Below are 26,753 nucleotides of genomic sequence, written 5' to 3' on the forward strand. Positions count from 1 at the left end.
GGGGCTGTGTACAAGCGGCTACTCTATCCTGTCCAGGGCTCCTGGTGACTCGGCCATGGTACCTGCAACAGGGGGAGAGAGAAAGGTAGAGGCAAGCATAAGCTCGTGTGATAGGCGTGCATGCAGATACAGTCGAGTTTCAACTGCGTTACAATAGAATAATTTGGATTGGGAGCACATGGCGAGTTTTGTCTCGAAAATGTGGTTTAATCTGAAACTAAGCAGATTCATTGGTTGCGCTGTTGTGGGGAAGCCAGGTGCAGGGGATAGGCTGGATGGGGACATGATGCCAAAGTATAGGGCCAACGGAACACCGTATATGGATTTGAACTTGCGAAAGATGGGAACTGAAATTGCAGCGAAAAGCCAGGCTAGCTAAATTTGAGCGAAAATTTATCGAGTACGAAAGATCTCGTCCCAGAGACGGTTGTGGCCGGATGAAAAATTTGCTCGTAGTTTCGACCACAGGCTCGGGTGTGCGGGGAGTCTGCGGTCGACATTCTGAAGAAAGTGGTTGTGGGGGTGCCATCACACTGGGTATGACAAAGCCATGCCATCATTGCACTGACATGATTCGGTTTGAGGACAGCCCCGTAACGGTCGTCAAGCGTACCGTGATCGGAGAATGGATACGCAGTTCCGTTGCAGCTGGATCTGGGTTAAACAAGGAGATTGACCAGAGGGTCAGGCGGATGCGGGGTCACGGATACTTTCTCTTTCGTTGGAGGACAGTGTGAGTGTGGACCGGGGACCAGCCAGTGTTACGGCTATCTGCTTTCTGAGTTTGAGTCACGCGTGCCAATCCAGGAAAACGACCAAGAAATCCGAATTCTGGAATCACGGTACTATTGCAAATATAATAATATACATATTCAACAAACCTCAACGGATTCTCCTCTGCAGATACCGTAAGGTTACAAAATAAGGCGGTGCAATTACCAGCCTGAGGCTAAAGCGCAGATCACTTCGCCTCAAAATCGATATCGCCACAACCAAACAGATATCGACGGCGAGCAACCGCAAAAATCAAAATGTCCGATCAAAGTCCGTAAGAGTTATGAAAATAGTTCAGTAAAACAAGGAGGTTTCAGTTCATCTGGTCAAGGGGAATAAATATGGGGATTGGCTGTCACTTGGGGTTGGAGGAAACGGGAGCACACTGTTGGCAAGCTGTCTTCTACAGCCAGTTTGAATGAATAATAACGAAGTGGGCGTTGCCAGATTCTCAATAGCCGATTTCGCTGAGGGACAAATTTGGCTCACGGTGAAGAACACGGATGTCCAGCGGCATATAACGGGCATTCGCACGATGGCCTTGAGGCTCGAAGCATTTACGAATTGGCGGGTAAACGGGATGCTTTGGTTCACCCAGACTAAAACAACGTGTTGTCTCTAAATTTGACAACTCTTATTCACCGCAACTGATACACACCAGTGTGCAGCCCCCTCGGAACACTCGCCGTACCCTCTTCTAACTGTGTTTACATTTCCCAATACACTTCAAAAAGCGTTTCCTCAATGGAAGCTCTGACCAGCTGGAGGGCACATACATGGACTTTTCACGGAGACGATTCAATCCAAGCATCACATGGCTGCCCATAAGTGTCATCTCCGTCAGTATACTATCAGTGTTGAGGGCAGCAACTTTACTGTTGACACAATTGGAAGCACTGGTAACACGCAAAAACAATGCATAAGTTTAATCAGACCCAGATCTCCTAAATAATGCACCAAAAATCTCATCCTGGTAGTCGCGCTGATGTCTTTATTTTCACAGTGGTTACTTGGTGAGCTGTGTCCCTTGATGAATGCTGGCTTACATTTTTGTTTCCTAAACAGGGCCTAATTCGAAATCGCTTGGGAGTAAAGTCTCTGGTCCTATATTGGATGCGGAGTGTGTGCCGTAAATCTGTGTAATTTTCTTCCTCACTACCCGACTGCATTCTTAGAAGAAAGCAGGACGATTCGCCCAGTTCACATGGCTGCTTTTTTTGGTCACACAATGTCGTACGGTGTGCTTACAACAGTCAGCGAAACCCTCACGCGATGGGCAACTCAGCCGCACAATGCTGCAAAGCCTTCGCATATGGAACAAAACTTTTGCGCCAAAATGTTGCATTTCACCACGTGTGTGCTCAAATCTACGTTCTTACTTTCGCAGCTCATCAAATTTTAGTGTCCACTGAGGAAGTCATACTTCTGGTGGATAAAACGTGGTGGGACGTTTTCCTACCATCATCAGGATCACAGGATTTCTAGATGGTGCTCAAAAGATTGGACTCGTACTCTGAACTTAATTTCTTATCTCCTTTAGTCCATCAGGGACACATCGTAGCTCTCCAATTCCCTATTGCATTGTGCGAATAATTGTTGGCACTTATCAGGTAGTACACGCTTCTCAGTGGAGCTGCTTCACGCTATCTTTGAGACACCTGAAATGGAGCGGTTTTTCCTTTGGGTATGGGGCGGCTGGTCGGCAGTTACAAACAGTTTAAGTTGAAAAAGAGTTCAACTGGAGGAGTGTATGGACCTTTTGTTTTGAGTACATAATTACTTTTCTACGTTAGATTTCCCTTCCACTGTAGAACAAAACTAATTTAGCCGGATAAGCTACGGTCGATGAAATCGGCAGCATTTCTCAAAATCAACTCATGCGCCAGGAACTTTCGGTACTCATATAATTGAATTTTCCAGTATCCTCAAGAACCCATCGATCTACTTCAGTTGCCAAGACTATGCGGAGTGTGTGCCGTAAATCTGTGTAATTTTCTTCCTCACTACCCGACTGCATTCTTAGAAGAAAGCAGGACGATTCGCCCAGTTCACATGGCTGCTTTTTTTGGTCACACAATGTCGTACGGTGTACTTACAACAGTCAGCGAAACCCTCACGCGATGGGCAACTCAGCCGCACAATGCTGCAAAGCCTTCGCATATGGAACAAAACTTTTGCGCCAAAATGTTGCATTTCACCACGTGTGTGCTCAAATCTACGTTCTTACTTTCGCAGCTCATCAAATTTTAGTGTCCACTGAGGAAGTCATACTTCTGGTGGATAAAACGTGGTGGGACGTTTTCCTACCATCATCAGGATCACGGGATTTCTAGATGGTGCTCAAAAGATTGGACTCGTACTCTGAACTTAATTGCTTATCTCCTTTAGTCCATCAGGGACACATCGTAGCTCTCCAATTCCCTATTGCATTGTGCGAATAATTGTTGGCACTTATCAGGTAGTACACGCTTCTCAGTGGAGCTGCTTCACACTATCTTTGAGACACCTGAAATGGAGCGGTTTTTCCTTTGGGTATGGGGCGGCTGGTCGGCAGTTACAAACAGTTTAAGTTGAAAAAGAGTTCAACTGGAGGAGTGTATGGACCTTTTGTTTTGAGTACATAATTACTTTTCTACGTTAGATTTCCCTTCCACTGTAGAACAAAACTAATTTAGCCGGATAAGCTACGGTCGATGAAATCGGCAGCATTTCTCAAAATCAACTCATGCGCCAGGAACTTTCGGTACTCATATAATTGAATTTTCCAGTATCCTCAAGAACCCATCGATCTACTTCAGTTGCCAAGACTGCGTGGAGCCCAGGAGACACTTTTGTTTTTCTACGCTGATAGCAATATATGGCTGAGCGGCATATTTGGCTGTTGAATTCTGGACAGTTTTCGCGGATTTTTTAGTTCTCCGCTCCCACAATTTTTAACGGAGTTTTTCAATACTAAGCTCGCCATTCCGTCCGAGTTAATTGATTGGATCTGCATCCTCCTGTGGATTTTTACTTTTCTTCTGGATTCATATGATGAGTTTAGCCTCCAGACATGCTCCAGCTCCCTCCGGTACTACACATGCTATTCTACCTCCGGCTGCTGTTGTGACTGGACAAGCAGCAGCCCTTCCAGGCGCACACGGTTTATTGAATCAAGTGAACAACACACGTGGTGGAAACAACTCGTTAATGAGTCTTATCAGCAGTGGCCTCTCCATCCCTCGTCGTATGATGGTTCAAGCACGCGGCGCACAGGACAATCTGTATGTCCCAATCCACCTGAGTTTCATTGGGACAATAGGGCAAGGAACCTTTGGTCAAATCGAACAAGCTACACTCACTGTTCACAACGAACCATCAGCTGAACAAGGTTCAGGTTTGAAGCTCCAAAGACCTGGGGAACAATCCCCGTTGAAAGTCGCGGTCAAACGCGTTCTGCAGGATCCGCGCTATAAAAACCGAGAGTTGAGCATTATGCAACGATTAAACAACCATCCTAACGTTGTGAAGTTTTATTACTATTATTATTCCACCAGCTCCTCGAGCAGTAGGACTCACCGAAGCTCGAGTGGGCGTAGCGGCTCCAGTTCGTCGGGCGTGGATGTTTACCTTCACCTGGTACTTGAGTGCTTTCCAGAAAGTTTGTGCGAACTTATTTACCGACATCTCCAACGCAATGTGAAGATCCCTTCGCATGTGGTAAAGGTGTTCACATATCAAATGCTTAAAGCCCTCGCCTATCTTCATAGTCACCAAATATGCCATCGGGATATCAAATCCTCCAACCTACTGGTTGATGAGTCTACACTTGTTCTAAAAGTCTGTGACTTCGGTAGTGCCAAAGAGATGGTTCCTGGGACAGCAAATGTTTCTTACATATCCTCCAGGTGAGTCGACCAGGCGTTAATGTCTTGATCGTGGATTTGAATAACCTATGTTTGGGTCTGTGTGCGTCAGATGTTTCCTGTACACAGGTTAGTTCGGAACCCCGGAGACAAAGACCAGGTGAAACTCACATTCGTAAGCTCGTGTAGACAATGTCCAAAAGTCATCTTACTTTTCTGCGCAGCACTCAGAATTTTCTCATTTGCTGGCTGGATTTCTCATCATGTCCAATCTAATCCTATTCCATCGTTAACTAAAAAAATGAGTCATTTTGGAGACTGACAAAACGTGCAAATGAATATGAGAAACTAACTTTTCTTGGCTAGATCTGTCTCTTTAGACCGAGGCGAGATACTGCTCACCCACTAGGAAGTTTCGCACATTTATTCCGACTGCCTAATGACTCGAATTCCCTCAGTTTTACTCAACCAGACGTTTGTGGTTAGCTGTGTCACGCCTTCCGTAAACCTGGTCGTCCTACCAAATCATACTTAAATATTCCAATAACAGGTGGGAGTGGCACACTACTCCTCTTACTGTCTTGCGCCAAATGAGTTGCCACTGGTGATGACAGCGATTGGTTTGCTTGACGTGTTGAAGTTGTTTTATTCGCTTAGGAAATCATAAAGTTTATACAACGTGGTATGTGGAAACCTTGAAAAGGGGGGGGGGTAGATAGCTCAGTGGTTGGACCGCGAATTTACCGACCGGAAGTTCCGTGGTTCGAACCTAACCTCTGCATCTCGAGTTTCCCCGTCTAGGCTCGTGCAAATGGGCAGTATCCCAGCCCTCGTGCTTCCTTCGGGTGGCATAGCACTGGAAATGTTTTACAGCTGAACATGGCTATGTTACAGGATGTGATCTTTTTTACAGTCTGAGTAAGCTCTTTAATCAATTGATGGCCATGACGTACTTTACTTATCGATAGGTGCATTGCCTGCGATTGTAATATGGTATTAGGTCTCCACATGGATCTCAAAGGCCAGGGCTGCAGGTTTACGCTCGGTGGTGGGGTTGAGGAGGGTCATCGGTAGTATCATACAAGACTGTCCTCGTCCACTTTTTCTCTCCAACTTCGTTCTTGATCTGATCATGGATGACTCACTCCTAAATATTTAAGTATCATCATCATCATTGTCAGCTGTAATAACCGGTTACTCGTTGTACATTGGTTGCAGCTGCCGCAGTTTCGTTCACCGATGATTTGGGGGAGGGGGTAGGTAGCTGCGCATTGCAGGCGCGAGCTGGTAAGTTGGTGCATAAACCCAGCACTGTCAGTGGGCTGTCAAGTGGGGGTGGAAAAGGAGCTATGCATTGAAGGCAATAGCTTTGATGCACTAGCGCCATTGAGGGCGCGACTGGGTTATGTCGGACTGTCTCCAGCCATTGATGTGGCCCGTCTCGAGGTCCCCAACGTGCAATGAATATGAGAAACTAACTTTTCTTGGCTAGATCTGTCTCTTTAGACCGAGGCGAGATACTGCTCACCCACTAGGAAGTTTCGCACATTTATTCCGACTGCCTAATGACTCGAATTCCCTCAGTTTTACTCAACCAGACGTTTGTGGTTAGCTGTGTCACGCCTTCCGTAAACCTGGTCGTCCTACCAAATCATACTTAAATATTCCAATAACAGGTGGGAGTGGCACACTACTCCTCTTACTGTCTTGCGCCAAATGAGTTGCCACTGGTGATGACAGCGATTGGTTTGCTTGACGTGTTGAAGTTGTTTTATTCGCTTAGGAAATCATAAAGTTTATACAACGTGGTATGTGGAAACCTTGAAAAGGGGGGTGGCGAGATAGCTCAGTGGTTGGACCGCGAATTTACCGACCGGAAGTTCCGTGGTTCGAACCTAACCTCTGCATCTCGAGTTTCCCCGTCTAGGCTCGTGCAAATGGGCAGTATCCCAGCCCTCGTGCTTCCTTCGGGTGGCATAGCACTGGAAATGTTTTACAGCTGAACATGGCTATGTTACAGGATGTGATCTTTTTTACAGTCTGAGTAAGCTCTTTAATCAATTGATGGCCATGACGTACTTTACTTATCGATAGGTGCATTGCCTGCGATTGTAATATGGTATTAGGTCTCCACATGGATCTCAAAGGCCAGGGCTGCAGGTTTACGCTCGGTGGTGGGGTTGAGGAGGGTCATCGGTAGTATCATACAAGACTGTCCTCGTCCACTTTTTCTCTCCAACTTCGTTCTTGATCTGATCATGGATGACTCACTCCTAAATATTTAAGTATCATCATCATCATTGTCAGCTGTAATAACCGGTTACTCGTTGTACATTGGTTGCAGCTGCCGCAGTTTCGTTCACCGATGATTTGGGGGAGGGGGTAGGTAGCTGCGCATTGCAGGCGCGAGCTGGTAAGTTGGTGCATAAACCCAGCACTGTCAGTGGGCTGTCAAGTGGGGGTGGAAAAGGAGCTATGCATTGAAGGCAATAGCTTTGATGCACTAGCGCCATTGAGGGCGCGACTGGGTTATGTCGGACTGTCTCCAGCCATTGATGTGGCCCGTCTCGAGGTCCCCACCCAGGAAGACGGCAATTACCAGCGCAGCTCAGTTTGCTGATAACGGCTTTCACACTTCGCTGCCAAGTCATCGTTTGACCGCCTCTGGCGGTGGAGAAAACGATGGCCACCGCAACTGAGTTTGCTGGTAATGGCTTTAAAAATTCGCTAAGTCATTACTTGACTTCTCTTGGCTCGTTTTCACCCTTCGCGTAGTTGTGCGGGAATGCCTCTTCGAGGGACCCTTTCGATTGGCATACGGGGCACGCGACCAAAACAGCACAAACTATGAAGTGCGATCATTTCATGTATCGTGAGCGAGTTAGTTCTTCAGAATACCATTCGATGTACTTTAGTGTTATTTGTCCAGTGTTCCCAACAGTCGGACAATACTCCAAAAGAATCGATAGTCGAACTTTGAAAGTTTTTTTAACGTCTTTCACATGAAGCGGCAAGAACCGCACCACAGCATTGTGAACTCGACAGGTAAGCTGATGACACGTCTGCACCACGAGCGACGCAGGTTCATGAAAACCGGCATAGCCTTCCTAACCCGGATGGAAATATCGTCTTTCGCTAGGACACCAAGACTGATACAGCTGCCCAGGTATGTTAAATTGTTCACCACCTCAATCGGCTAAGCATGAAGTTCGAGATGAAGCCCACGCGCAGCAGCACTCTACACCCTGCAGATGTAAAGCGTGTCCCAAACCCTGGGGCAGAGTCATTTAGCTTATTTGATATCAGCTGCATTAAGATGGCGTCGTATCCAATAACAGCTATATAGCCTGAGTACTAGATATTTGTGAGCGAATGCTCTGGGATCATTTTGATCCCGCAGGTATTAGAGGTTGTCTCAAGCGTCATGGAGCTTCCGGTCAGGATGAGCTCCCACCCGCACTGTTAAAAATGGTGTAAATTCCTCAATTAGCGCTTGACTGATCTGTTAGCATGCATTCGAGAAAAGGAGACTGTCCCAGACAAGTCGGGACAGTCAATGATAGTGCCCACTTTCAAAAACGGGGCTCGTAGTGAGTGCGGTAATCACAGAGGGATCAGCTTGATCTCCGTCGTAACGAGACTGCTGGCGTCACCCGTATTGACCGAATTTTCACAATCTGTCAGTTGCTAGGACACCGCTATATGGACAAACGAGCTAAAAATTTGGTATTCCTTAGTTTCCAAGTCGCATTCGACTCGGTTGAACGCTCCATTCTCTTTGTCACGCGTGCCCATCAATGAATGCCCCGGAAGTTTTTGAACACAATATATTCTTTATATTCTCAGACTTCCGGACATGATAGTAAACGGAAAGCTCTCCAAAAGCTTCCGTACACAAAGCAGCGTTTGTCAATGATGCCCGCTCTCTCCATTTTCATTTAATTTCGTGATCAATGAAATAATGAGACGAAATCCGGGAGGTCTCCGAAACCCTGGTGTTCAGAAAGCCGATGACGATCGATCTAGAATACGCAGAAGACATCGTCCTCGTCCTCGAAGTGGAGACTCAAGTGTTTTTGGACGAACTGGCCGAAGTCATCCCGTCCTTTGGTATGCACTTTGCACCCACAAAATGTAAGGTCATACTCATGGACATGCAGTTACTGAGCACGCCGCTTACAATTCAAAGATAGGCGCTCGAAGTTGTGGAGTGTTTTACGTATCTTGGAAGTTGTATTAGTTCTCTCTGGTGGAAGCGGAGAGGTGGCCAGCCCTTGCCCTGGCAGAAAGGTATGAAGGATATTACGAAACGTTTGGGTGCTACTCGCCTTCCAGGATGGGGACCGCGTGCTCCTCACTGCAATGGTCGTAGACGCTGCAATATATGGCTGACAATCGATGTTAATGCCGTTTTTATTGTCAGTTTCTATCCAGGTTGCCTGGCTGCCTGGAGGTGTATTTATTTCGGAATGATCATGGTAAGCTAGCACTAAGTCCTTTTCCAACCCATCGCTATCCTTTTCTACACAATAAGCCCTGTAAATAAACGACGGTTGTATGGCAGCAAAGCATCACTGTTGCGCACTGAGGCGGTTTCCTCTTTGCCGAGGAAACCAAGAGTATCATGAGTTGCTGATTGTGGGTCGTTTCAAACACTTCCTGTTTAGGCACTGGTTACATGTGAACAGCCCCGTAAATCGGTGACCAGTCAAATCTTTCACTAGAGATGGATGCGTCTTGAGATGGATACTGTCAACACCAGTAGAAATCCATGGATGTAGAATTAAGTTTTGCATTAGTACGCTTGCAAACGAAGGTACCTGAATGAGACCCGGCTATGAATGAACGGTCAAGTGTTACATTACTGGGTAGAAACGGAAGCGCAGCTGTTCAAGAGGATGACTGCGAGTTCTCATGGATTGTAGGTCGCTAGCTAGATAAGTGGTTAATTCGTTGACAAATATGTAAGGAAACGTATACTTACTCGTAAATCAAGCAAACAAGCCAAGAACGTTTTCTCAACAGTTGTGTATTTGCAACAAGTGCCTTTCAAAAGGTTGGTTCGGTCGGATATCCACTCATACTAAATTCGCTTTGATGCGCCTACCCATTGTGGGGGACATAATCGACTTTGGTGATGCTGGGGACTTCCCTTTTTCCTAAACGTTGATCCCAAACGAGGTACACGCACATCTTGACAATAACATACTGACCAAAGCGTCTCACATCCACTTTAATAACGGTCCATGCTTCTAAGACGATGGTGCTGACATTGTTGGCTTTGTTACATCTGCATCTTGTCGGCACAAGTCTGAACCATGAATTCGATGTTGCTGTGTGGAGTAAAGGTATTTTAGGCAGCAAGCACCGTGAGTTCTGTGTTCACCATTCTGTCTTCTAACCCCATTCCAATGGTATACGCCTCTCAAACCTCGGGGCTCTGAATGCTTCCGGGACGTTCGCTCACAGACATTGAGCATGCGGAGTTTAGTGAAACGCTGCACTGCAGATACCTACAGCATGTTTGCTTCAAGCAGGTGAAAATTTCGGAATCTGTCCAGAGTTTCAAATCCCGAGTCCCGATTTTCAAATCCAATGGATATAATTCAATTCCAAAGGCATTAAATCGCAAGGTCCGTGGTTCGAGCCTGACCTCTGCCTTTCGACTTTCCCTGTCCAGGCTTGGGCAACCGGGTAGTATCCCAGCCCTCGTGCTTCCTTCGGATAGCATGGCAGCTAGGCACCCGAAGGGTGTTACAGCTGGGCGGGCTTTCCAGACCCTTTAAATAACTTAATTGTTTCTGCTGCATGTTTCGGCTTGCGCGTCACACCCGAAAACTTCAGTTGCTACTGCTATGTTGGTTAGGCTCTAATTCCAATTTCTGGTGTGCAGATGGATCGATAGATGTAGTAAGTAAACTCATTTATCTGGGCAGCTGCATTCGCCTAGGAGGACTGCCGAAACACAGAATCACTTTCCAGCTGAGGAAGGCCAGGTGTGCTCCTCCCTGTGCGTAATTGGAGATGCTTTCTAATCGATGTCAATGGCGTTCTTGTTGTCAGTTTCCAGATTGAATAACTGAAGATGTAGACACCTCACAATGGTTATGGGAGGCTAACAGTATGTCTCTTCCCTTATCCCCTTCTAATAAGGGTTTCAAATAAACTACGGTTTTACGGCAACGAACCATCAGTGTTGGACAGATGTGTTGTCGATGATGATGAGCCTCCAGCATCCTTGGTGCCGACGTGCCATCAGTTTGGCTGCGAAGGTAGAGTATACACTGCTTGGTTGCAATCTACCCTACTTTACACATTCAAGACGGTCACTGCATGCAGATCTTCGAAGACTGTGTTTGAATCTCGGTGTCTCCAAAGCCTCGTGCTGACCTGACGAAACCATGCGATCACTAATGCTGAGTTTCACGGATAATAGCTAGCTCAGTGGGTCACGCTTCGCTGGTTACGCTAGTTAGGTCATGTACTTCGTGGGCGAGATGGCCCAAGTGGTTAGAGCGCGAATTTACTGACCGAAAGGTTCGTGGTTCGAATCCGACCTCCGCCACTCGACTTCCCCTGTCTAGGCTTGGGCAACCTGGCAGTATCCTAGCCCTCGTGCTTCCTTCGGGTGGCATGGCAGCTAGGCACCAGAAGGGTGCTACAGCTGAGCGCTTTCTTTTCTCTCTTTCCATGTACTTCGTATGCCAGGACACTGGTCTCTCAGAGCCCTCTTCGCCCAATCATGTGTCGAGTGGAGACAACCCAGCTCCAATCAGTCCATCGGCAACGAAGCTTGGAGTATACTACCTGCCAACTCAATCGCATTAATATGACCCTGTTATGCAGCCAAGTACTATCTTGCCTTATCGGATGAACAGAACAGTTTGACTTGAGTGAACTGCTTTGGCCATGGTCGTTAGTGTGCACTTGTCATCCCCCCAGTTGCTTCTGGAACCTTGGCACACGATTTATAGGTATGTAACTGAATTGAAATGATCCTTGCTCCAGTGAATGTCACACAAAGACCACGTTTTTTCGTGCTTCGGCATCCTCGGAGAAGCGAGCCACATGCAATTTCAGCCACTTCAGCAAATACTCCGCCACTCGCAGCTGAGACTGCATTATCTTTGAGCTTCACTGTAATAAGGGCTTTGTTCCCTGCACACTCACATCTCTGAGGATATGGTCAGCTCACATGAAAAGCCACCCACCGAAGCTCGTTGTCACCTTGAGCTGTACTTTAATGCTACCACTCGGCCATTCAGTCGCAGGTGAATTCCACTTGAATACTATCGTAAATCAGGTGCTGAAACGATGTCTTTGTGGCAGCTGCCATAGCCCCTGGTAATCTAGCTGGCGACACTGCGTTTCACACTCTGAGCGCTTTGGCTTCAATAGATAATGTGAAAACGGCAGACATTTGGTGGTTTATTGACCTAAACTGTTTGTGTCCCCAGTACCCGAAAACACAATCGCCCTATCCCACTTCACTTTGGCTACCCGCATGGAACTGAGCCATCGTTTCTTGTCCCGAATGGCAGATGTCCAAGCATGGTGGTCAATGGTGCGGCTGTCGCAGATACCGACTCACTGCTGGTTGTGTTCCGCAGACATCCTGCAGGCCCACACATTTAACATGGCACCTAACAGTGCCGATCTAGGCTTCCGCAGATCATCCTGAGGACAGCGATACCATTGGTGTGGTTCGGGACTAAGAACAGTTCTGTTTATGCTTACGTGAGATGGCTCAGTGGTTAGAGCGCGAATATACTGACCAAAAGGTTCATGGTTCGAACTCCCACATCTGCACCTCGACTTCCCCTGTCTAGGCTTAAGCAACCTGATAGTACCCTAGTCTTCATACTTCCTTCGGGTGGCGTGATAGCTAGGCACCAAAAAGGGTGCAACAGCTGAACGATTATCTTTTATTATCTTGTCTCCATCCACCGACCAGCTTGGTGAGAAAATCTTGAGTCAAGTAGACCCCCTTGGTAGAGTTCGGTTTGCCATACAGGCACAGTGTGACAAGGTTCATTTGCTTCTGAGCGAGTCCATTTTCTTCGCTCTCTTTGATACTGAGATATGGGACGAACTGCATCCCCGGTTGATCCCAACCACCACCGGGTGGCGATGACAGAGGGCATGGAAATACTTTGACAAAAGATGCAGCCGGTGCCGCATAATCCGCAGTGCTTCTAAAAACCTCAAAAGACGAAATTACCGTAGATCTTAATGAAAAAGTCGGTAGATGGGTGAAGCAGCCCAGTAACCGCCCACATACTATCACCCCTTAAAATTATTGAAGACAGTCGTACCTGTTACCATAGAAGTCCGGAGGAGAAAACAGAATGCCCAGTCATGATGAAGTATGGAGTTGTTTCGTCTGACTGCTGTCCATTGTGAAATTTTTAAACTGCTCTCTACGTTACGGCTCACAACGAAAAGATCACTGCACCCACTTGATTCGGCTTCAGACCATGTCTTTTAATGTATCTGACCGGGATCGAACCCGAAACCATCAGAGTTTCCTTGAATTTCTTTGTTCCGATTGTTTGTTGGACTTACTGGTTGTTCCACTTAGAAGTGGCCCGTGCGATCGGGTACGAGATGGGAACTGTTAGAAAAGTGTTCGGACGGCATACCCGAGACATCCGATTCGATGTCGTGAAACAAAACCTGATGACACACCACCATACGCCAGTGCTTTTGCGCAAAAACAGCGGTTCTTAAAAGAGATAAGCTTACAAACGTCCTCGAGGTACAGAGATCGGATTGTGCAGCCATGTGGGCCATGTATGCTTAGGCTTTGAGGGAGCTGACTTTCGTATCAACAGTTGGTTGACAGTTGGTTAGCACATGCCATAATGTGTTCGGGCCTGCGTCAGGTGGTGCCTTTTGTATTATGTGTGAGCAGCGCACCATTTACATATTCTAATTCTGTTTTACCGCCCGATGAGAATTCAACATCGTCATCGTAGCCTGTTGGAATTTTTTGAAAGAAGTCCTCCACGGTGAAATGACAGTTGATTCAACTTTTCGGATGTGCCACCGTCGTAGAACTGTCAGTTTTGTTGGTGTTGTGTTAGTTCTCGTGGGCTGTTGACCTGATCTGTGCATCCGCATGTCGGACGACATGAAGGCTACTGTTGGGGCGAGATGGCCCAAGTGGTTAGAGCGCGAATTTACTGACTGGAAGGTCCGTGGTTCGAACCCGACCTGTGCCTCTCGACTTCCCCTGTCTAGACTTGGGCAACCTGGCAGTATCCCAGCCCTCGTGCTTCCTTCGGGTGGCATGGCAGTTAAGCACCGAAAGGGTGCCACAGCTGAACGGTTTGTCCTTTTCGTAAATCACGCTCGACCATCTGAACCGAATGACGGAGGAAATGATTTCCACTACAAGTGTAAGCGCAGTAATTCCTGGTTGCTACAGATGCCGCGAAAAGCTTTCCCAGAATGAGGATCACAGTGCATTTATCTCATAGAAGAGGGGCTGTTTTCTCTTTCCGAGTTGTTAGAAGACAGCTTAGCGGTTTTACCAGTACCTCTCCTAGAGCTCTTGATTTTTTGTCCGGTGCTCTGTGGCACGCTACGCTTCGTAGCACACAAAGATTTTTTCCGTGAGTGGCCGAGAAGATACCCACGGCCCGTTTCGGCACCCAGAGCCATTTAAGCTGCGACTGGAAGTGCGTTGTCCTAGTAGTTTATGTGGGTTTTGGATTTCCGTTCTATTCGTTTAGTAGATGGTGTCATCGGTACAATCGCTTTTCAGGATTGAGGTTAGTGCAAGATGCAGCCTTAGTTGCTATTTACGTTTGACTGAACTGAACTATCTTTAGTTTAACCAGTGATAAGGGCCCATTATAAAAAGCCATGTGGTCAGCGAAAACAATGAGGAACAGCTTTTTAAATCTTCGAGCACTGTCGGAGTGTACTCTTCTAAGCACCATGTCAGGGTGGAGCGCCATCAGGGTGGATAAACCCTTTGTGCACATAACCCAAAATAAGCACAGTGTACAATGACGAGCGAAGTTCAGCCAGATATCTTGGCCAAGAGGAGACAGCATGCTCCACACTGAGATCAGCCATCTATGTCCTCTATGGTTTCCGATCGCGTTTCTAGACTTGGGCAACCTGGCAGTATCCCAGCCCGCATGCTTCTTTCTGGTAGCATGGCAGTTTGGCACTGAAAGAAGTGTTACAGTGAACGAATTTTTTAAGGGCAATCACACAAACCTCAGCCCAAATACTTAGGTCGAATGCAGCCACTGTCATTTCACGTTGTCGCTACTTTTCGCTAAGGATGATTTGGATCGAAAAAGGACGCTCTTTTGGGCTTGAATAATACATGTCCCATCATCGTCTGTATCGGCGTAGCAGACACTACTGCGTAGGACTTATCCTTCTCACCAAACTCTTGCGGCGAAAAATGTGCTTACTCACCATAATATGCTTGATCACTTTCCGATTGGTCAGATGTTCATGTTACGGTGGGTACTAGAACATCTCCAAGTTCCACTGACCAACTACAGCTTGTTTTTTTGTCTTAACTGCGCTATGGAGATTAATATCGAACTCAAACTGGAACGTACCACTAGACTACCAAAGACTTACTCCTGAGGTGTAGTGGATAATCCAGCGGTGATAAAACAGGATTTTGGGGATTATCACGGAGTTCAGCAAAAACGACCACCTGTGACCATCCTACCTAGACTACATTTACAATATTGTCCTAGGTCACGGCCCTGATAGCCTCGAGCCTGCACTCGATCGTATCACTACACGGCTGCCATCATTCAAGAGATAAACATTGCGAAAACGAAGACCATTTCGCCGGACAACTTGTACAAAACCAACATACTAGAAGACCTTGTAGTCGGAGCGGTTTGTGCTTTCCGTTTCCTAACCGATGGCCGGATCGCGCACGAAATGAACAGTTGGATCAACATTCCCTTCAAAGCCTTCCGTCGAATGAGGGACGCTTTGCCCCATCGAACGGTTATCAGTCCGATCAGCCGGATCCGGGTTTCCTGATGCTACTCGCCGTGTCCTACTTTAGGGATGCGGGACTTGGCCCGTACGCATGTGAACACCGGTACCACTTGACTAAGCCGAATTAGGTCACTGCGGGTGGTAAGCAGTGGATTTCTAGAGAGATTCGTCTTCGAATGCATGATGATGAATGCATGGGTTCACCCAGCAATGGATAGTAGAAGAAGGTGGAAGTTAGAACAGGACTCCGGCGTTGACGCTATATATTTGAGGAATGGCATTGTCTAGGTTGACCTATGGAGGTAGATTTGTTGAGGCTTTTCCACCCCGACTGGCAGGAAGGCTTTCACATCACACCTTGGAAACGCTCGGAAAAACTAGTTCGGCCTCATCAAAGAAGTTTAGGGCAGATGACCAAATGTGCGAAACTTACACTACAGGTCACTGGTAGAGCTGCTTTATCTAAATACATGTTGGTGACCTCTCAAAAGGGCATTTCGCTCATGATTACCTACTGGTTGTTTGGTTAGAATGGTGCGATAGTTTTTTTGGTCGGAAAGAAGTTACACAGCATACGAGTCCCAAGAAGAAAACACAACAGTAGTGGATGAGGCGACCTGGAACTTTTTGCGTATCAGGAGAAGGGGGAGATTATCAAAAATCCTTGGTTGAGGTAGCGGGTAGATATAAATGATAGCTGACCGTAAAGTGACATCTCTTTGGAGGATATGATTGGATTGCAGGAAAAAAAACAGCGAAAACTTCAGTTTTTCCGTATGACGTAGATTCAGCGTTTCCCTAAGGAATAAGAGAGGTGAGTGGAGTGAATTTTTGGCCGATGACTTCCACAAGACTTCACAAGTCAACTCCTTCGTAAAAAGCTGTCACCGTAAACTGTTGGGCTGGCTTGAGTGCTGTGATTGCTTGCAGGCTACACTGGTTTCAAGTTCGCCAAGTTAGGCTGTAACGTACCTGAAGGTCAAGTAAATTAGTCACACGAAGCAACGAGCCCCCATGCTAAAAGTAGTCGCCATCTGGGGTGATCTAGGGGAGAAATTCGTAGTGTTTCGTGCGACAGGAGTGTGAACGCAGCAAGATATTACCAGTAGGTGACAAGCGTGCCCATGCGTACAGCGGTAGCGGTACAACTGAGCCTGATGAGGCTCCAAACACCTCTGTTGTTCGCAGTAACGCCATAATTGATATATCGATACCGTATTCCCTGCGTTCTCCAACTAGGCCAGTTCCCTACACGCAAACCGGTCATGCCCTTGAGGTATTGGCTCCGGATCGGGTCACTCACCCAGGTCAATACCCGCTACCTTGTTAGTCGTTTCTCGAATCGGGAAAATCCGGTTCTTTTACCAACATTCAACACCTATGCCGCCTCCGTGATGTTATTTTGTCTGTCGGCGAGATGGCCCAAGTGGTTAGAGCGAGAATTTACTGATCAGAAGGTCCGCGGTTCGAATCCGACCTCCGCCACTCGACTTCCCCTGTCTAGGCTTGGGCAACCTGGCAGTATCCTAGCCCTCGTGCTTCCTTCGGGTGGCATGGTAGCTAGGCACCGAAAGGGGTGCTACAGCTGAACGCCTTTTGTCTGTCGAGGGTAGTGTATGCACTGCAGTAGTGCAACCCATACTGTTTTCTGGATCAAAAGCGTGGTCTTTAGGCGCAGGTATACGAAGACTCGCTGTATGACTATGGGTTTCTCCGAAGCGTTTGTCATACCTGGTGGGAACGTCGGATTAGCAATTCTGAGATACACCAGATGGTTTTACGGAGGAAGTCCCCAACGATGGTTGCGCTAATCATGATTCATAGGTTGTGCTGGCTAGGATATGTGGTTCGTGTGTCGGGAGACGGTCTATCTCGTGGAACTCTTTCTGCCCAGCCGTAGAAGCAAACAGTCCATGACTTGGCAACGAAGTAAGCACTAACCAGTAAACTTGTTTTGTTAACAAATTCCGTCTCCATAAGTGGCCAGTTCGGGAACTGGACCTGTCAGTGGTTAAGTACACTGACAAGCGTGGCTCAATCGCTCAATCAGTGACTCTCCTTCATCAATAGGTATTTGTCCATTCTCATATTTATCCAGACAACTAGAATGATTTAGATGTGCCAGTATGTTTTATCCCTTGGAACCGAGCCAGACAGGCTCCCTTAATGAATGCTAGTGGTTGTGATTTATGCGATTCCCTGATCAGGTTATTTGAACTCACCTGCTTGCAGTAGAGCACCCTTGCCAACTGGAGTGGAGCTGTTGTGCTCTTTCTCGGAAAAACTTTCGAACTAATTACATCGCCGTAGGGGCCTGCGGAACATTTTGGTTTCTGGCTTCGTCCGTGAAACGTGTATCCGAAAGCATGAACTGGGGTTTCGCCCGATTAACCTTCGTAATTTGTACCACGTATTTGAGCAGCGCCATATGTCATGACGATTCTAAGTGTCCCTCGATTTCCAAAGTACATTTGTTTCTGGTAGCGTGTTCTGGGTTACTGCAGACATTCCACTTCATCGACGAAAGTTTCGTAATTACACCGTACATTGTTTCTCACTAGGGTAAAATCCAAGGGCGGTGCGTGAATTTGGAATTGACGTGCCAAAAGTTGCAACGTACATGCTGGAGACAAAATTGAAGTACTTCTCAGTGTTTGACTGGTGTACAGTGTGAGTTTGGGGCCAGCCAAACAGCACTGCACGGTATAAGTCAGTCGCTCTACCTCTGGTTTATTTATCTCTGGGTTATAAGAGATTATGCATACTATTCCTTCGGACTATTCCTTCGTTAAAAGCTTTAAAATGCCAGGATATTCCCAATGGCTTGGTAGCCGCCAGTCGACGCAGCCGGAACTTTCGGTCTTTTTCATCAATACGACCTTGGCCAGATGAAATTCAAGAGTTGTGTAGCATTGTTCAGGAATTCGCCAGTCACTTTCGTAATCTCTGGACGTAGTGGAATTCTTATTGAAGATACGTGTCCGGTGGCTTCAGCAGCGTGGTCTTTCGTAAAGGTTTGTCTGTTTACGTGAACACACATGGGCGTTTTTGGGTTGTAAACTTCATTCCCTGGTACAGCCGTCTCAGGTTGGAACACTTTTCAATTGAGTTCTCACATCACTCTGTGACACTCGTGGTGGTAGTGGCACTCTGTGCATTTTTGTTCTTGATATTTATGTTGGCTGTCAAATAACCTGTTCATGAAAGAGCTCTTTGAACTAAGAAACCAAAACCCGTCGCACATTTTATGGCATTAAAACTGTACTCAAGAAATCTATCTTGAACCGTCCGCGACAACTGTGCTAGCCAACCACATTCATTCCGAAGTACCAGCACCTCCAGACATAAACTGGATAGAAAGTAGCAACAAGAACGCTATTGGTATTGATTAGCAGTCATTTCTTGCAGTGTCTCGAGCTGTTCATTGTGAGGCTGGGAGGCTAATCAAACCGACGGTACTCAGAATTTCGGTAATCGCCTTCATAGCCCTCTGCTCCTGTCTAGGCTTGGGCAGCCTGGCACTATCTCAGCTGGTGCGCCTCTGGATGGCATGGCACCTATGCAGCGAGTAGGTGCTACAGTTGAATAACTACGGTTTCCGAGGACCGTTCGCAAGGATCAACCGAAATAATCTTCGGATATCCACGGCATTCTTTACCTCTTCCATCTTCCTAGAATTGTGTTTCCGCCACGTCTTGCTGTCGGCGCGAATGCTGATTCTCATATCACCTAATTTCGCTGGATCGAATTATGCTTTGGACTGGCGGAAGGATTTCTCCAAGATTCAGGAGAATTACACTGATACCTTGGGTGAAGTTGGCTATGTCGTACCGCAGACAGGGTGTAAAAGGTGATTCTGACAAACTCCTCTGACTTTTTAGTCTGTGAGTCGCACAATTGCTCTGTGTGTTGTCCACCGCTTGCGCGGCAATATGAAGCCAAGAGAGAAGCGGACCGGTGCAATATCACCATCTATGCAAATATTCCATGAGAAATGACATTCAGTTACTGGTCCACGCCATCAGTAACTGATGGTGATGTGTTGAATTCGGGTACGTGGCTGGGATAGTGTTGAAGGAAACAATGTGACTACACTGCAGTAGGCCACTCAGCTTCGGAAAATGTTATTCGATAGCATTAGACCTACAGCCTTTTGAGGTGTAAGCATACAGCGAGTAAAACGACGCTGATGTCACAACAACTCCTGGATTGTTATAAGTATGCAGCCGGAAGCGTGAGGGGCGTGATAGGATGGTTAACGTTTGAACGATCCTTCTCTTGTCGTCGTGGAATTTTTCTGGTGAATCCACCCCAAAGAGTAGCATTGAACTCGAATTCCATCCATATTAGAGCTTTCCAGTAATGTCATTCAGACGTTCACCTGTTCCTATATGTCCGGCTTACACTGGTAGAGTAGTGGTAACGCGCTCACCTCGCATGTCAGGTGTCCGGGGTTTAAATCCCGGCACTGTTGCTGGGGTTTTAGTAAGAGCAAGACTTGAGTCCAATGCTTCCCTTTGGTGTGACCTCATCAGATTAACTGTACCAGATGATCATGTGGGTTTGGAAAGTCAAGTATTTTTGCCTTTGAAATGGGGTGGTGTTCGAGAAGTTATGAGCTGAAGATGTAGTTAGTGCATCCATGACCCGGACGGAATCCAGTTTTCAAACTGTCTCTCGCAAGTGCGACATAAAAGTGATGGTGACTAAACTGCTATCCCGATTATTCGCAGTCTAACATCTCATTGAGGACGGCAGTGAAGCATCAATGTTGGACACTGACGTCATGCTGTCATTGATGATGATGATGCATTGAGGACAGAGATGAATCCGTTTCCCTGGCACTTTATTCGGCTTCCAAACGCTCTTCATGGGTTTTTCAGACTGTTAAGGAGTGCTTTCGCAAATAGGACAAGGGTAAGATGGTCAGCAGTGGGCAATTTGTTACGACGGTATTCTGTCTCTTGGCTATCACCATACCTATGTGTGTCCGGATTTAACCTGCTGTAATGCTCCTTCCTGGAATATTGACCACCGGGTTTTTTACGATCCATTGTGATGGAAGTTTTGCAAGACGGGGTACAAAAGAGTAAAACGTACCATAAGAAACCCAATGATAGCTTTTACTCTTATAGCGTGACTTACCTTTTCTGTTTTTGCCAACCTGTTCATCTCTAGCGTGGCAGTGTGGTTGGGGCATCACCAGCTATCCCTTTCCAGCTTTCTAGCACCCCGTGATGAATATGAATTCTGTATATCTCACAGGATATATGTGTATTTCTATTAAGTGTGTAGGATGGGAACGTTGATCGCGCTGCATGAGTGTCGACTGTTAATCAATAATTAGTTCAACCAATTTGCACATCAATTCGGTTTTCACGGGAGACTGACTCAGCTGCATCTCTCGTTTATGGTGCATGATAGTTCACTTGTAAAAACCACAAAACTCTAATGGGTTAATGGGGATAGGTGCGATTAATGTTTCCGCTCAACGTTTCCGCTGACGTTCCGTGGCTTGGGTGTGTAGGGCGTAAGAGGTGCGTAGTGTTAGAATGAATATATAACGATACTTGAAAAAAAACGTTCAGCTGTAACACCTTTCCGGTGCCTACCTGCCATGCCACCCGAAGGAAGCATGAGGACTGGGATACTGCCAGGTTGCCAAAGCCTAGACAGGGGAAGTCGAGAGGCAAAGGTCAGGTTCGAACCACAGACCTTCCGGTCAGTAAATTCGCGCTCTAACCACCTGAGCCATCTCGCTGACTTTCACTCTGATACTAGTGAACTGCCACGTATATATTTAGAGGATTTCGGGTAAGCATACGATTGTCAGGTCACCGAAACAAGTGGTTCTTCGAAACTGCTTCATAAACAGCTCCGCTGATAAACACACGCCGCTCCATGTATGTTCTAAGGTTTCCCATGTCCCCAACATTTGAAACGATTCGTCAACACTCCAGACCTTCCTAAAGCACTCAAGGACAGTCGTGGCTTCATTTTCGCAATTTAGGCATGTGTTGATAGGCAACGGATGGTTAAAACCCTCCATCAATCTATCTGGTATTAGCGGAGAGTAGCAACATGAACCACAAAGGCCTGTCAGAAGTCAACAAAATCCAGTATACATAAAAATCAATCGGCACAATTGCCGTAGTTTGGTCTGAGAAGTAAACTCGTCGAGAAGCCCAACGTGGCAGCTCGCTCATATGAGAAGATCTACGAAAGCACATAATAAGGATCAGTCGTTCAAGCTCTCAGGACAGAGCATTTGGCAGCTATTCAAACAAAGGTCGTGTTTGGACTCTAAACGTTGATTCATACTGTTGATTCATACAAATCTGTAAGATTGTGAAGTTAGCTCAGTGCATGGAAAACGTGAAGGAGGATCCCGGCCAAGCAGCTTACAAGCAGCGAGCAATACTTGTCGCACAATTGAATGAATGATCCTAAGGTTCTGGGATTCCACCACAGAAGGATCCTGTCGGAGAGGAGTAACTCACCTGAGGACCTCACCACCGAGCTACACTTCAGTCGCAACCTACTATTAGATTCTTTTGATATGAATCGTTTCGTCATGGTCCCCGTTCGTTTTATAGCTGTCGTGCAATCCTAAAGGCGCACGTTATCTGGCATAGTACCGGGTTTGCCATGTAGAAAACCTGAACCCTAATGTGTGCACTATTTTCCTCAAACCGCTGAATTATCTCAAGCTCCAGACCTGTCCCGACCTATCTCGGAGAGAGATTAGTAGAATAGATTACGTGGATTATATGTTTTCCTTAGCCATCGTCATCATCATTTACAGCAACACAACGAGAAAACACTGATGCTCAATGTTACGCACCCATGTCAGTTTGGTTGAATAAAGCCTTATGGTGGGAAGGAGAAAAAATGGGATAGGGGACCTTCCCCGGTGATGTAAACTACACTAAGGTGTTTGGTACTGTTTTGTGTTTGAATGTCTCCATGTTTTTTTCTAAATTTTTGAAGAGATTACTTCATTTTCCAAATAACACTTTTCCCTTGTTTAATCAATGTTAGATACTACCGCGCTCCGGAACTCTTATTTGGGGCGCAGCTGTACACCTGTGCGATTGACACTTGGAGTGGCGGTTGCGTCCTTGCCGAAATGCTCCGTCAACACTGTCTATTTATGGGTGTGGATTCTGTGGATCAGTTGGTCAAAGTGATTCGAGTTTTGGGCACCCCTTCCGTAGAAGATATAGCAAGTATGAACCCCATGTACGGCTCATACAACTTCCCGGATGTCCAGTCTTGTCCTGTCAAGCTATTCTTTCCTCAACACACTCCATCCGATCTACTCGCTTTGATGAGTAAGATGCTGGTCTACAACCCCACTCGACGTATCTCCCCTGCCAATGCTTTGGCTGAATCCTGTTTTGATGAACTGCGTGAAATTGGGCCAAACGGTCTTCTCCCTGGTCGTGTACGCATCCCCCCTCACCTATTCGACCCAGATCCACCTCCCATCCCAGTGGCGGCCAACAACAGCACTGAAATTGCTGCAACGTCTCATGCCCCAAATCAACCGAACAATTGGTCGCACACAGACGTGCGGGCTTGGCAGACTTCGAACAAAAAATCCGGAGATATTCCATCAATCGATAGGAAAAATAGCAATGGAGGTAGCAAGCATCCTTCCCGGGAACTCACTGCAGAGATGAATAAAAAGGGTGAGTTATCCGCTGTTGAATTCTTAAATCATGCTATTGATACCCGAACGGAAACTGTTGAATTTTTCAATGAAGAAGCAGTCACGTGGCGTGGTGACATCAGCCTAGGTAGAACAATCGCTTAAAGACTGGAGTATCCTGTAGCAAGCATCTGACTTGACAAGATAGCAATGGTAGTGCAGTATGGACAGCCCATTCTTTAGTCAAAACACCCACGTAAACTTCCAACCAATGCCTTACGACCGATGTATATCTTTGACAAACAATCCAGCGCGATTTACTGTACCCGGTTGTTCAGATGATGGTCAATCACGTGACTAGTGCGTACCGACTAGAGTGAACACCAAAGTTGTCGGTATCGCACTGGAAAGTCAGAAGTAGCGTTAGCAATGCAACACACCTGAGAGATTAGAGTGCACATTCGTTAGAATTAGGGTTCATCTTATATGTACGTATTCGAGTGTGCGATAAAAACCTACCACAATCCTTTTCAAGGTTTTGCAACCTGGACTCCTGTCTGAACTACTCAGCACAGAAGTTACTCGTCACTCAGTCAGCCATTAGTAGACTTGGAAGAGGCTAAAAGTCCATACGGATAAGACAGAGAGTTTTGGATCACTTTAGTATCTCGAGCCATTCTTTGTAGCTGCTCATAACCTTTCCATTGAACCCTCTCGCTCACAGGCCGACAGTCTACAGAAAAGATAGCAGGCAGTGCTACACTCTCCAACAACCTTGGACCAGGCTGTGAACAGAGTGAGACGGATGTATTGTGCAACAACCCCGTTGTGAGAACCAGTGGGAGCAACAGCAGTAATCCGGGTGCCGCTAACAGGACCACAAGTGCGAAGCGAACCAGTAACAACTGCTCCAAGAAGTCTGACAGTCCCGCTAGCCAGCCAGACTATGCTGCCCTGAGCAACGGGAGTAGCGAAAGGCGTGGTTCCAACACTACCACTGCTACCGCCGCCACCACCACCAACCCCCATCAGGCATTTAAGTCAAATCCCACCTCCGACAGTTTACCGGTACCTCACACGAGTGAATCCGAAGTCCTTAATGACGTTTCCAGTTAGTCTAGTTTTTCACTCCTCTCTGGACTACCCTCTCTACGGGTTCACTCGTTCCCATCCCTTTCCCAAGCTTGACGACTAATCTCCCACGCGGGCGCAAATCCCTCTAGAGGTCCTTCGTTTTGTTGCGGTTCCTATCCTGTTCTCCCTCCCGTCTCTACCACTCCTTAACTGTCTGCTGATAACGACACAGCGGGCTCTTTCTGGCTCTAGGCGGGCGCTGCACCGGACACCGACATCCTCAATACTGATGACGCTTCATTACGTAGTTATTTTCCGTCTATACATGCTAATCATTCATTCATACTGATCATTTGGCGCCCTAATGGTTGCTTGTTGTACATAGTCGTTTTTGGTTTTTACGTACATGCCTGCGCACACACAGCATGCTATTGTTCATCCTCAACGTCATTCGTCTCTTTTGGGCCTTCCTACCAATTCATTCACCGCCGTTCGAGGTCCAGCCATCCGCGCATCTGTTGGATACGACCCGCTGTGGTTCTCTCGACTATATCTCATATATCCACTCTCAGATGTCAGTCAGTCATATCACCTGATTCCGCTTGTAGCCTTTGCAATCAGTCAGTAACGTGTGCGCGCTGTTTTCATCCTTTCCGAACACACTCACTGGGACTCAAGAATTGTTCTAGCGGTGATGACATCGTGCTTGTTGAAGTCCAAATCAGCTGGCCAGTCTATGATGACGGCTCTGCGCGCTCAATATAGTCAAATCCACCTCTTTCAGCCCTGTTCATCCGATTTTTCGGACAGGCATTATGTACTTAGGGTTTTTTGATCTCCTAGACTTTTCCGCTTTCCCACTTCTACTCAGCTCACACGTGCTTACGTTCTCATACGCTGCGCACCGGCCCTCGGCTGTTCTCTGTTGCCCAACCTTGGGTGATCTCAGTCAATCTGCATTATGTCTGTTCCGTATTTTGTCTGTGTGTGTTTTACCTCTTTCCGTTGTTTGTCACTCCTTTTTTATTTCAAGGACGTGTGGTGCTTGGCCACCAAATTTACTGCGGGATGTGCTTATGTCACCACGTTGTCCATATCAGTCGATCGCTCCCTTTCTCGTTGCTCTCCCGTTCCTTATGTGATGTATTTCTTGTCCTACCAATCCTCTCCTCATTGATCCCTGAACTCGGGAAGATCGACATTCCGTTCGTCGTTTTACTCCACAACGTCTAGCCCTATCTCTCATGCTGTGCTGTTGTTGTTGTTCCCGTTCTTGTCGTTGATTGTGTCAAGAAGTCCCAAAACGCGCAAGCTGCACCACGCTTCAGTCGACCATTGTGCTGCACTCGCATCGTGGTTATTTGCAACAATCATCCAGTTTGCTACATCCCCGTCAAGAGACACTTGCGTTCGTAGCGCTTGTATATTAGTTATACCCGACCACCACGAGTACGGTTATTTACGCACCACCAACTCAGGCACCATCCATTTAGCTTACTCCTGCTCCGCCCCCACTCCCCCCCTTCCCCCGCTTTTTTTTCTGTCGAGCGTTGTCCCCCCCCCCCCCCTTCCCCCGCTTTTTTTTCTTTCGAGCGTTGTTTTGTTTTGGAACGAGACATATTACCAGCAAACAATGCATTGATAAACTCATAACGTGTGTCTGAGTTCCGTACGAACCCCATCGCTCCTATCAGCAATGGAAGCTTTGCAGAATACACACACTTCCACCGTTAGGACCATGTGCGTGCACGTCGGCAACACCGTATTCGTCACTGTTTCCGTTCTCATTGTCGTCCAGCCTGTCTCCCTTTATCTCCCCGTCCTGACTATCTAAGCCGGCGTCCGTATCCATTTACTTTTTCATCACAAAGCGATTTGGAACTTTTTTTCTAAAGAAATTTAGTCTGCACCAATCATTTGACCCAGTCTACTACTTTTATTCTCTCGTTACAACCGGGGTCAAGCTGATCCCCCTGTGGTTACCACACTCACTACGCGCCCCTTTTTTGAAAGCATTCATTCTGAACCTGGTTATTGTGCTAAATTTGCCTTCCACCGCTGCAAGGACGAGATGCCCGAAAGCGTTTAGCCAACAAGCATTACAGAGAAGCGTGTGTGTTTGCAAGTTATTAGTGCACAAGCTATGATAGCCGTAATATAACTCATAAGGTATATGCACCAATAACAGCTTTTACTCTGGTTGACAGTAGTGAGTTGCACCATGTATAAAATAAATGCAGTGCGAAAAGTGGAGCAAGTCAAAAGCGGAATTCATCGTGTGTGAGAGTTCCTTGGTGAAAGTCCGGACGGCGGCGACGTGTATCCTCCGCAGTGTAGCTGCTACGCGTGTTCCTTAATTGTCCATGAACTTGAATTGTTTGATGGGGCGAGATGGACCAGGTAGTTAGAGCGCGAAT

General features: G+C 46.9%; 1 protein-coding gene across 1 annotated transcript; it reads left to right on the top strand.

The window, feature by feature from the left end:
* Positions 1-3,657: 3,657 nt before the first annotated feature.
* Positions 3,658-25,859, top strand: T265_11420 (hypothetical protein; the record flags this gene model as incomplete). Its single annotated transcript, XM_009178071.1, has 3 exons — positions 3,658-4,661; positions 22,650-23,302; positions 23,987-25,859. 3 exons carry the CDS (start codon positions 3,805-3,807, stop codon positions 24,376-24,378), a joined length of 1,902 nt encoding a protein of 633 aa, XP_009176335.1.
* Between the last annotated feature and the right edge of the window lie 894 nt (positions 25,860-26,753).

This window comes from Opisthorchis viverrini, assembly GCF_000715545.1.
Source record: "Opisthorchis viverrini unplaced genomic scaffold opera_v5_505, whole genome shotgun sequence".
NCBI classification, from domain to species: domain Eukaryota; kingdom Metazoa; phylum Platyhelminthes; class Trematoda; order Opisthorchiida; family Opisthorchiidae; genus Opisthorchis; species Opisthorchis viverrini.